Here is a 12,566-nt window from a genome sequence, read left to right on the forward strand (position 1 = left end):
ATAGCTGTGAAATTAGGTGATTAACTAGTTGTTACTTAACCTTCTAATTTCTGTATAAGTCTAATTACATGAAACAGAAGTTGGTGTTTTGATTTTTTACTTTGCTTTTCTGTTTGGAGTGTCATTGTAACTACTGTATTGTAAATGATGGAAAATAATTGCATATGTTAAAAAATATGAAACTTTATAAAGTAAAAAAGATAAAATAAAATTTCAAAAAAAAATAAAAGGTTAAAGCTTCTGAATCAGTGTTTTCCAATCTGTGGACCACAACCCAATAGTCTTTGGCCTTTACAAGTATTAAATTTTTTTGAGGTGTCTTCATTATACCTCAGTAAAAAAAAAAGAAGAGAAAATATTACAATGCATTTCACAGATTCTTACCCCCAAGCTGTGACAAATTAGGGAGGGAGACAACACAAAGGATGGGTGAGCTGCAAATTGTGTTTCCAGCATTTGTTTACCGAGGCCACTTAATTTAGTAGTAAATGACAACTGGTTTTACCATTATCAAGATGGAGACAGAGTTTAATTTTAACATTATTGTCATTTATAGCTGTGAGCAGCAGGAGGATTTTACATGCAGTTAGCAATGAGGCTTCCCAAGAATTTATGTATGAACATCCACATACGTTTTAACCAGATATGTGAATAGTAGCTTTGTCCTTGAGGGTTCTGTGACGGAATAAATTTTTGAACGGGAGTTAAACAAGGTTATTCCTAATTTTTAGTTTTTGTATTGTTCATTTTGTTTTTTCCTTGGTTATATATATACATATGAATAGAATAATATTTGACTTGATTGAATATGCAAGTGTAAAGTGTTGCTTCATGAAATATCATGAAATACTTCCCAGTTTTGTAGACGTGTTTACCAGTGTTAGGTCATGATGTGAAATGTATTGCTGTGTGTTGCAGTCTGAACACTGTTCTAGATTGGGCCAATGAAATGCAGTTGCTATGGGTAAAACTTCTATCATGGTTGAACAATCTGTGGTGTAGGGATTTTTTTTTTTTGCTACAAGACTGTTTACAAAGACAAGAATATTAATAAAAAAGAATACCCAGTGGTAGAGGGTTTGTTTTTAAGGCCTCGTTGTGGTATAGGCCTCCGGCTACCGTGCAGGGCATAGATTTCTCAGAAACCACATAGAGTGATCTTGGAACTTCTCCCTCCAAATCTATTTCTGGTCAGAGAAAGGAGGATACAACTCTTTCCTTCTTTCTTTCTTTCTTTCTTTCTTTCTTTCTTTCTTTCTTTCTTTCTTTCTTTCTTTCTTTCATGTTTATTTTTGAGAGAGAGAGAAACAGAGTGTGAGCCAGGGAGGGCCAGGGAGAGAGGGAGACATAGAATCCAAAGCAGGTTCCAGGCTCCGAGCTGTCAGCACAGAGCCTGACACAGGACTTGAACCCACAAACTGCAAGATCATGACCTGAGTTGAAGTCAGATGCTCAACCAACTGAGTTGGGTGCTCAACCAACTGAGGATACAAGTTTTAGTTGCTGTCTTTACTCCCAGCAAGGGGATCCCTTGCCCATCCAACTTCAGGTCTGCCTGGGCTGGTGTACCCAAGACCATTCTGTGTGCACTGGTACATTAAAACAAAAATAAAAAGCATTATCTTTCATAGTTTCTCTAAGTCAGTAATTGGAGAATGGCTTACCTCAGTGATTCTGACTTGAGGTCTTTCACCAGGTCGCAGTCAAGGTATGGACGAGGATTGCAGTCATCTGACAACAAGGGGATTGGATTCCAAGAGGCTGCAAGAGCTGGTGCTGGCTGCTGACTGAAGGCCTCATTTCTGCCTCACGCGGAGGTCTCCTTGGGGCTCCTTGAGTCCCAACACCAAAGTGGCAGTTGGCTTCTCCCAGGTAAGTAATGCATGAGAAATAAATGTGGAAATAGCAATGTCTTTTATGACTTAACCTCAAAAGACATACTCCATAACTTCCACACTATCCCATCCGTAATGCACGTCATCCATGTTCACTCTAGGAGAGGACCCCACAGCAGGTGAATACCAGGAGGCAAGAGTCCTTGGGGGCCATTTCCAAACCTTCTCACAGCCTCCTGAAGCAATCTGATATACGGAGTAGACAAATTTACTTTATTTTAGCAGAGTAAGGACCTAAATTATAGTTACCAAGAAGTGATCAAATTTCAGTAAAAATACAATTGATATCAGGGGCATCTGGGTGGCTCAGTTGGTTAAACATCCAACTTTGGCTCAGGTCATCATCTTTAGTTCACGAATTCAAGCCATGCATCAGGCTCTGTGCTAACAGCTCAGAGCCTGGAGCCTGCTTCTGGGTCTGCGTCTCCCTCTCTCCCCTTTCCTTCCCCGTTCATACTCTGGCTCTCTCTTGCTCTCAAAAATAAATAAAACATTAAATATTTTAAAAAATAGAATATAATTGACATCAGCTTAGGAGTGAGAGGATGAACCCATTTTAAATTGAACCTGTATTAGAAGAACAGAAAATCACTATGACATGGACACCTCACTGAAGAATCCTAGGGCATAGAAATGCTTAGAGAAAATAAGAAATTGGAAACCACCCCTCCCATTACAAATGCCAAAGGTTTGTGTGATGATAGTTGGAAATTATACCTCCAGTTGCCATGTGGAAATGCATTGAGCGATGACCTCTGTCATACATGCTGTATGTTTACATCTGGCCAAGATGGATCAGGTGCAGGTAATGCCTCTCAAGGAACTATTAGTGTCTTCTTGATTTGGGGAGGGTTCAACTGAGCCTCTCCCAAGAGGGATGGGGACGGGATGGCAGTGAAGAGATTCAGTTCTATGTCTAGAGGGCTTGCTCACTCAGGGGCATGAGCATGACGTGCCTTGTGCAGAGCTGGGGAGCACCAGGGCTGGTCCCTGCATCCTCAAAGATGCCTACCCAGGAACTGTGATTATCCCAACAGTCAGACTTTCTCTGTAGACCTGAATGGGCCATGGCTAGTCGGTCTGTGGAATTAGAGACAGAGTGCAAGCAGGGGAGGGACAGAGAGAGAGAGAGAGAGAGAGAGAGAGAGAGAGAGACAGAGACAGAGAGAGACAGAGAGAGGGAGACAGAATCTGAAACAGGCTCCAGACTCCGAGCCGTCAACACAGAGCCCGATGCAGGGTTCGAATTCAACAAACCGTGATATCATGACCCGAGCCGAAATCGGAAGCTTAACCAACTGAGCCACACAGGTGCCCCTAAAATATGTTTTGAAAATAAGTTCATTTGCTTTTTTTATACAGGCAATAGTCACGTGTTTTAGAATTTAAAAGCCATACAATGATATAAAAGGATGTAGACTGAAAGTTTCCTTCCTATCCAGTGGTGGTACACGTTTAACAACTTACTTTCCAAAAATGGGACCTCATGTAACAGTGTATGTCAACTACACTTCAATTAAAAACATTGTAAAGAGGAGGGGTGCCTGGGTAGCTCAGTCAGGTAAGCGTAAGGTTCTTGATTTCAGCTTGGGACATGATCTCACGGTCTGTGAATTTAAGCCTCACATCGGACTCTGTACTGATAGTGTGGAGCCTGGTTGGGATTCTCTATCTCTTTACTCTTCCGTCATTCATGTTGTCTCTGTCTCTCCCAAGATAAATAAATGCAAAAAAAAAATTATCTCTCTCTCTTTCCCTCTGCCTTTCCCCCAATGCGTGTGAGCTCACTCTCTCTCTCTCTCTGAAAAATAAATATTTGAAAGCAATTATGAAAAGGAAAGAAAAATGGCCTCCTTGTCCTTCAGGATAGCTTGGGCTTTCCTGTGCGGAGGTTGGACCCTGAGAGTGAAAGGGAAAACAGAAACTGTCTTGCCTCTTAAGGTTTGGGCTTAGAAGTCACAAAATGACATGTCCACAGCACTCTCTTGGTCAAAGAAAGTAGCATGATCAGTCCAGATTTAAGAGGTCAGGTGATAGATTCCACCTCTTGATGGAAGGAATGGCAAAAATCACATTGCACTGGGGAGGTGTGATTCAGTGCAGGAGGGGTGGTGCAGCATAAATTGGATGGCCCCAGGTGTCTCTGCTGCCACAGCCCAGGGGTGCAGGCCTACTAAAAGACCTCATCACAGGATTACAGAATGCTTGCCCTCCCGTCAATCTTACTACCACATCAACAGGGCTCCTGTGTAATAATGTAGTTTACAGCTAACGGAACTATAATTATCAGGCTCTACTTGAGAAGCCATTTGTAGAGAAACCCAAAAATCACAGAAGAGAGAAAAGCAAGGACACGAGAGGACATGGAGGTCTCTGACATGCAAGGAGGCCTGTTTATTCAGTTCCTTTTACCCAGTACATCAGGTATGGGTTTTAAGTAAAAATTACAACCGTACAAGCAGATTGTGGATTATCACAGTGGGGTAACTTTAATCAAGCCAAGGGCTCTAATGGAAAAAGTGGACAACATGCCAGAATGTCTGTGTCCTCATAAGATGGAAAGGGAAGGGGCACCTGGGTGGCTCAGTCAGTTAAGCATCTGACTTCGGCTCAGGTCGTGATCTTGCAGTTCATGGGTTTGAGCCCTGCCATCGGGCTGTGTGCTGACAGCTCAGAACCTGGAGCCTGCTTTGGATTCTGTGTCTCCCTCTCTCTACCCCTACCCTGCTTGTGCTCTCTCACTCTCTCAAAAATAAGTAAGATTAAAACAAATTAGAAAAAAAAGACGGAAGGGCAAGGGAGCTCTCTGGGGTCTCTTCCTTTAAGGGCACTAATCCCATTCATGAGAACTCCACTCTCATGACCTAATCACCACCCCCCCAAAGCCACACCTCTAAATACTATCACACTGACAGTCAGGTTTGAATATATAAACTTGAGGAGGACACAAATATGCAGTCCATAGCAGATGGTGAAAAGATCAGTTATCACTAGGGATTTGGGGAAGAAGTGGACAGGTGAAGTGAGGGGTTGTTTGTTATATTTCGTTAATCATTAGCATTCATGATTTCCCCATTCTAAATATAATTTATTATTAAATGTTTTATTTTATTAAAAATCATATTTTAAATGTTTATTCATTTTTGAGAGAGAGAGACAGAGTATTAGTATTAGGGGCAGAGAGAGAAGGATACACAGAATCAGAAGCAGGTTCCAGGCTCGAAGCTGCCAGCACAGAGCCTGAAGTAGGGCTTGAACTCACAAACCGCGAGATTATGACCTGAGCTGTAGTTGGATGTTAAAAACATACACTCCAAAGAAGTATTCATTTGTGGGTGGGTACAATGATCTAACCAGTGTCACAAATTCTAAAACAATTCTGTTAAAAAATTATTCTTAATGTTTATTTCTGCAAGAGACACAGCACTAGCAGGGGAGGGGCAGAAAGAGAGAGAAGCATAGAATTCGAGCAGGTTCTAGACTCCAAGCTGTCAGCAGAGCCCGGCAGGTGGCTTGAACTCAACAATCCTGAGATCAAGACCTGAGGCCACGTCAGACCCTTAACCTACTGAGCCACCCAGGCGCTCCTACAAAAACTTCTGTACAGCGATTTATAGTTGCCAAAAAATTGTTTTTTTCAAAAGAAAAAGTAAGCACACAAGTTGCCACTGCCAGTAGAATCTAAGCTATATCGTCTCATAAAATTTAAAGTTTCCCTTTTCCCACGTTCCCAGGTAGTTACCAAAATTTAGGGGTTGCGATAAAGTCTAAGATGCCCAGAAACACTCAGGAATTTTCTCCCTTGTTGTACATCAGTGCTTTTAAAATAAGGGTTTAAGGAAGTAGACTCTGAAGCTCCCAAAAGTTCAGGTCAGAAAAAAGGTTGAAACCTCTACTCGGTTTCACCACCTGGTACAGCTTTGGGGTCTCAGCTGTCGGTCCTAGCCCATGCCCCAGACCTTAAAAGCTCTAACGTCCCCCAACCACACTACACAGACCGAGCAAAGAGGGAGGCGGGGCCTCCTCAGATACAAGATGTCTACCACGCGACGCTCTAGGCTGCCCGGCAGCGACTCGGTAGCCGGAAGTCCTCCGGCTCTCGCCTGTAGGAAGCGGAAGTAAAAGACAGTAGGCAGTCGGGTTATTGCTTAGCGAGACCGGGTTGTGAGGGGAGCCGCGGTAAAGGCGCGTGTCGGCCGCTCACTGGCGCAGCCGCTGCCGCCGCCGTCACCGCCCCGCCCCACCTCGGCGTTGTCGCTGGCATCGTCGCGGACGAAGCGTGGCCCTAGCATGGGCAGGAAGGGGGACGCGAGTGACGCGTGTGCCGCGGCTGCGCGGCCGGTGACAGGTACCGCTGGCGTGGCGTGGGGAGGTCTCGTGCACGGGGACAGGGTCTGGGACGTGAGGCGACCTCGTGCCCCGGTCACCTTGAGCTTCCGCTTCTTCCCTGACTCAGTTTCTCCTTCCATGTCCCAGTCCTCCCCCTATTTGTGAGTTCCCGAGTTGCCCTCACTGGTCTCACGGGCAAAGTATAGTTTCTGCGAGAGTGGCCGCGGGCTCTCGTGTAGCCGTTTTTAATCTTCATTGAAGACCTTTGAGACCCGTGTGGCCAAGTGCAGAAGGAGGTGGGTGAAGTGCCCTAACTTGAGTTTGGACCAAGCCTGATCCTAAGTAAGTAGGTTGAGAACCAGCAGATTGCAGGACTCTGATTGGAGAACGACTTGATCTTTTTATAGACTTCTGTTTCCCCTAAAATGAATCAGGGTGATGCGTATTGGTTGCCATTTTCATTTAAATACGAGGATCTGTTGGCTGGAAATTGGATAATCCAGTTTCACTTTTCGTGTGGGACCTGCCAGATCTCTGTACGTCGCCAATGAGTTATGGACGTGAACTGTTCTTCGTTTGCCGCAAAGTCTAGATTGTTTTGCATTTCTTGCCAGATTTGAGAACTAGTGTATTATGTTCATTTGAAGCCTGGGGGTCTTATGCCTTCTGTGCTGTACTATGTTGGAAACATTCACCAAACACTTGCCAGCCGGTTTTAGTATGACATTTGAAAACATTTAAAATAGTTACTTAAGGACACAAAATTTGGGATGATCATAGGCTTTCCACTTGACTTGCTTTTGACAAACTTAGTTGACACTAAATAAAAATTACTTTGTATAGTTGCATGGCAGTTTTCCAATGCAAGCTTCCCGTGAGGGAGAGACATTGAACTATGTAGAAAATTCTGTTAGATTTTTTCTGCAGTTACCTGTGATCGTTTTCATATCAGAGGTATAGTAACCACTTTTATCAAAAATTAGATGTATGTGGGGGTGCCTGGGTGGCTCCGTCGGTTAAGTGTCCGGCTTCAGCTGAGGTCTTGATCTCACGGTTTGTGAGATGAAGCCCCGAATTGGGCTCTGTGCTGACAGCTCAGAGCCTGGAGCTGCTTCAGATTCTGTGTCTCCTCTTCTCTCTGCCCTTCCCTGCTCATGCTCTGTCTCTCAAAAATAAATAATCATTAAAAAACAATTAAAAAAATAAAAGCGTGAATTAAAAAAATTCGATGTATTTGGTTCACAGCAAATGGTTTTGTTAATAGGTCTTAATGCATATCAACTTTAATTATTTGAGAAGTAAAATTATTTCTTGAAGGCCCCTTCCTAATATTTTTCTCACTGTTATCATGGATGTGGAAGCTCCGATGGCTATCTGTAACTTGCAGGGTGCAAGTTGGTTTTTTTTTTAAGAGTTTGTCAGCTATTCCATAAATGGAAAAAGAAAAAGTTGGTGATTTATAATTTTATGCCTCTTCTGTTTTCCAGGAAGCAAAGTGTTTGCCGTACTGCACTTTTTATTAATATTTCCAAAATTTTACTGTAGGTCAGTGAGCAAAAGATAGTCATTAAACTAAGGAAGCTGGGCCATAGACTAGATCTTACCGATAATACATTTGCACCTAGCACTTATTAAGGAATGGTTTTTAATTTACCTGTTTTGCCACAAGCATTATGCTTATGCTCATGCAGTACCTCCTTGGGATTCTGACACCTATTATTTCTTAGACTATTTATATTTATAGGTAGCATTTAAAGACCACTAGGATCAGAGTGATAAGATTCTCGTAAAATGAAGGCATTCTCAGACAAAAGGCCACTTGAATAAAGTTCTTACTTCTGCCTCTCTAAACAGTCTTTTCTAGTGGTTTTACCTGTTGCATCAAGGATGTGGGGTCTGGGTGGGAACGCTCTTCTTTCATGTCCACTTTCCTTGGTACCTCCAGCAGTGCTATACCTTGCCCCAAGGATCTATCCCTTGTTCAAACAGTTCCCACAGATCTGTGGGTGAGTCTTGGTGCATAGAGTTTTCCTTTTAATCTTTCTTAAGTCCTAATTTTTGTAGCGTCTTTCCTCTTGGGATCACACTCCTTTCTATTTGCTTTCATTTATCCCTTGACAAAGCCTTTATTTCATTTTGAGCACCTCCTTTGTTCCAGGCATTATGCTAGGCATTTGACCCTGACAAACTTCCTTGCTCTCTTTTTTTAAAATTTATTTTGAGAGAGTGAGTGCACATGTATGTGCAAGCAGGGGAGGAATATATATATATATAGAGAGATAATCTCAAGCAGGCTCTGCACTGTGATCCTGGAGCCCGATGCAGGGCCTGAACTCCCAAACCGCAGAAATCAAGAGTTGGTCACCCAAATGACTGAGCCATCCAGGTACCTCCCGAATTCCCTGCTCTTGAGGAACTCACATTCCATCCCCAAAGCCAGCCTGAATACAAATCGGTCAGGCTGGTTGGTCACTTCTCTTGGGTCCCAGGTTCAGGCTGGCATGCTTGGTTTCAGGTCAAAACTGTGCCTTTCTTAGCCAAGGTCTCTGTCCCTAGAAAGTCCCTGGACTTGGCCTTGGTTCTCACAAGAAAGCTTTCTGCTCAGTTTGTTTCCACGCTGTGTGAATTCTTAACCCTTCCGAAGCTAGAGAACCAGGGGAGATAGCATGGTATCCTGGAGCTGAAAAACAGGCAGGTGTGGGTTCCGAGCATTTTTATTCATTGGGCAAGTTACTCAGCTTCTCCAAGCTTCCACTTTCTTATTTTTAAAGTGGAACTGATAGTTGCATCCATTGTGCTGCATGATTATGGCATATCTATTGTTTGCCAGGCACCATGCTATTGGCCATGGTGGACAAAATAGACACGGCAACCACCCTCCAGGAACTATGGTCCTCCTTGTACGGAAGGACTAGAAGTCGTGGTGTATGCAAAGCACCTGACACAGTGCTTGGCCCAGAGCATCTGGTCAGTAATGCTAATGTTTCCTCAGGGACCTTTTGTCACTCCCAGTTCCCTTACCACTCTGTGCATGAGGTCTGCCTGGGGTTAATGACAGTAGTGTCCAATTTCCTGTCCACACTCACCCCTTTTGGGATTACTTCAGGAAAAATTGTAAACACAGCTGTAGCAGAGTACTGCTTGAATGTAGTTCATATATTCTGTCTCCAGTTTAGAAACATGAATTTTGGGGACGATTTTCCCCCGCTAATCACAGAATGTATTTTTCCAGTTTTTTGAGCCCATGCAGTAATGATGATGTGTTACTATTCTGTAGTTTAGGAGGTGTTTTCTTTTCCTTATAAGAACATGTTTTACTAGAACAGTTAATTCTGGTATAGTATTTAGCACTTAACAAAAGATTTTCATGTCGCTTTTTCATTCTCACAGTGTCCAGGTGTGGCAGATACTGATATTCCTATTTTAGAGTCTGGAAGACTAAGGGCCAGAGAAGTTACTAGGGGACTTGCTTATGGTTAAACTGCTAGTAAGTAGCAAACTCAGTAATTTATCATTAAGTCCCTAACTCTAAAAGGTTCTCTCTTTTTACTAACCACATTTTTCTGTCATGCGGAGCAGGTTTCTGAGGCTGCAGTCCGTGGACCTGGAGGGAAGGGTGTCTCACACTTTTTGAGTGGTCTGAACTTGTATTTAGAAGTTTGCATCCTTCTTGCTCCTCTGCAGGAAATGTCAGTAACTTTTGCTACATTCTGAAAGTCCCTGTCCCAAAATCACAGCTAGCAAGTTTTGGCGTTGGGGGAGTCTAGTTTGGTTAGCCTTAGTCTTTGCAAATTTTGTGTTTTGTTTTTTAGTGCTTATTTATAAATGGGATGTTAATATTTGTTGATATTAATTGTCAGTCAATTAAATCAATTAAGCTGGCAGTGCCTGAACTAAAGGCTCTTATAAAGCAACTTTTCTATTTGGTATCTTTTGTTTTGCTGTTGCCCATTTGTTCTTTAGAAATACTGTGTTTCGTATGTGAAGCAGGATGTTGGCACAAATACTAATGCTTTTTGTAAAAAGAAGGTAGTAACGGGTCCCGCAGACAAGAGCTTTTTTAGCCAGTATCTCAAGGCACTGGGAAGAGTCTGAGGTGAGCCTTCCCAGACCTCAGCATGCAGAAGCACAACTTTGGCTTAGTGTTTCCCTCATATTCATTGCCCCTTTGGGTTCCCATTCAAGTGGGTAGAACTTAGATGCTGACTTATGGCCCAGGAGAAACCTCATTAGGGTTCTGTGAGGCAGACTTCCAGATGAAAAATCAGACCAAGGAAGCCTGCAGCTGGAGGCCTTTCTCTGAAGTGATGTGGACATCTCAGGAGGCTGGGGGAGTTTGCTGCCGGAAGGCCTGGAGGCCTGCACTGTATGGCCATGCCAATTTACCAGGGACCTTCTTGGTCCAGAACTGTATTTGCATTTACTTTGAAGGCCTGTAATGTTGGCTTCCTGGGATTGCTCTATCAATGCCTCAAACTGTGTGGCTTACAGCAGTAGCAGTTTCTTGTTTTCCAGTTTGGAGGCTAGATATTCCAAATCATGGTGTCACAGGATCGTGTTCCCTCTGAAATCTGCAGGGGAGAGTCTTTCTTTCCCTCTTCCATCATCTGCTAGCTCTAGGTATTGTGTGGTTTGCAGCTTAGTTCCAACGTGTGCCTCTGTCTTTGCTGGCATTGTCCCGTTGTCTCTTCACATGGTCCTCCCCCTGCATGCTTGTCTGTGTCCACAGTTTACTTTTTTTTTTTTTAATAACACCAGTCATATTGGATTAGGGTTCCCCTTACTGACCCTATTTTAACTAGATTCCCTCTGTTAAGACCCTATTTCCAAATAAGTTCTCATTTCAAGGTGCTGTTATTAGGACTTCATAACTTTTGGGGGGTGGGCACCATTTAATACCCATCATTTACGTTTTCATCTAAGTGTTATTTACTCTCATGCTTCATAATGTATGATTATGTGCAACCTGCCGTGCCACCAACTGACTTTTAGACCTTCGTAGAGTAGAGGCGACCCAGGAAGTGAAGTGCAGTCTTTACAGGAAAGAGTGCAGTGAACTACACAGCTTTAGTTCCTTATCAGTCAGTCAGCAAGCATCTCTTGAACTGTGGAGATATTAGTGCTTTTATGTTTCAGAAACATTTCCATTTCTGTAATTTTCATGTTATTTTGTGTCTCTAATTATTAAGATTCAGGTTTAAACATTTCCTGTGGCAAAACCTTTTTTAAAATTTTCCTTTTTTAGGGGTTTGCTATAAAATGGAACTTCTGACTGTATTCACTGGACTATGGCTGTTTTCTTCAGTAAAGGCAGATTCAAAAGCCATTACAACTTCTCTTACGACAAAGTGGTTTTCCACTCCATTGTTGTTAGAAGTCAGGTAAGAAGACATCTTTTTTCCTTTTGTGTGTTTGAGTAAAAATGTAGATCTGTAGTGAATATTCAGGAGCCTTTTAGGCAGCAGAGATTGTCATCATCACATGGCCTTAGTCAGCACCTCTTTCAGTGTGCACGGTCCTGTGTACTAGTCAGAGGCTGTTATAATACAGAAGCTGTCAGGATCATAGGATAGTAATGATTCATAGAGATACTTGGGGACTTCTTTGGACAAATAAATTGAGTTGGTTAAATTATCTTCCGAGAAGGGTTTACCTGTGGTAATAAAGGAAGAGGGTGTCATACTTAAAGGAATTTTTCTATTTATTTGAAGGAGGTTTTAAGAGGTGTTTAACAAAAGAGAAAGAAGAGAGCTTGGCGAGATGGAGGAAGGAGGGTGTGCTCCTTCTAAGAAGCCAGAAGAAGACCTCGGGATAATGAGAGTGCAGATGGGAGGCTGAGGATGTGGCTAGATTTTTATCTAAGATGTACATGTTCTACATTTTAACGTCTTATGAATTACGATGCCTTTAGATGAAATCAAGATGTTTTCTTACAGATTAAATTGGTAGCATTTACCTTTTTAGTGTTCCATTGAAAACAATGATACACCTTAAAATTGACAGTGTCTTAAAATTGGTGAAATACAATATAGTCAATGATTTCTTGGGAGAGTTTGTATTCCAACTGTACTTTCAGGTTAGTGTTTATAATATAAAAACCAGATACCTCTCTTTTATGATTAAAAAAATTTTTTTAGTGTTTTTTATTTATTATTGAGACAGAGAGAAGCAGAGCATGAGCAGGGGAGGGTCAGAAAGAGAGAGAGACACAGAATCCAAAGCAGGCTCCAGGCTCTGAGCTGTCAGCACAGAGCCCTATGTGGGGCTCGAACTCATGAACTGTGAGATTATGACCTGAACTGAAGTCGGCCCCTTAACTGACTGAGCCATCCAGGCGCCCCT

The 12,566-nt window shown here is 42.6% G+C and overlaps 1 protein-coding gene and 1 long non-coding RNA gene across 5 annotated transcripts in view; one reads left to right on the forward strand and one right to left on the reverse strand.

Moving 5' to 3' along the window:
* LOC115286578 overlaps window positions 1–5,919 on the reverse strand; it is a 9,358-nt gene extending 3,439 nt beyond the window's left edge. The window contains exons 1-2 of the long non-coding RNA XR_003906148.1: window positions 5,894–5,919; window positions 1,665–2,081 (exon numbers count right to left, since the gene is read on the reverse strand). This is a non-coding gene — a long non-coding RNA (uncharacterized LOC115286578). The remainder of the gene's footprint in view (window positions 1–1,664; window positions 2,082–5,893) is intronic.
* A 108-nt stretch (window positions 5,920–6,027) lies between these two features.
* The window catches only part of UGGT1 (UDP-glucose glycoprotein glucosyltransferase 1), a 108,696-nt gene continuing 102,157 nt past the window's right edge, over window positions 6,028–12,566 (forward strand). For 3 of the 4 annotated variants that reach the window (XM_029934795.1, XM_029934794.1, XM_029934796.1), the window contains exons 1-2: window positions 6,028–6,243; window positions 11,470–11,605. In XM_029934795.1, coding sequence (XP_029790655.1) covers window positions 6,186–6,243; window positions 11,470–11,605 — 194 coding nt within the window. In that variant the 5' untranslated portion in view covers window positions 6,028–6,185. Of the gene's footprint in view, window positions 6,244–9,614; window positions 9,712–11,469; window positions 11,606–12,566 lie in introns of all 4 variants that reach the window. The other variant, XM_029934798.1, reaches the window with a different exon arrangement.

The sequence above is a fragment of the Suricata suricatta genome, chromosome 3, assembly GCF_006229205.1.
Source record: "Suricata suricatta isolate VVHF042 chromosome 3, meerkat_22Aug2017_6uvM2_HiC, whole genome shotgun sequence".
In the NCBI taxonomy this organism is placed as follows: domain Eukaryota; kingdom Metazoa; phylum Chordata; class Mammalia; order Carnivora; family Herpestidae; genus Suricata; species Suricata suricatta.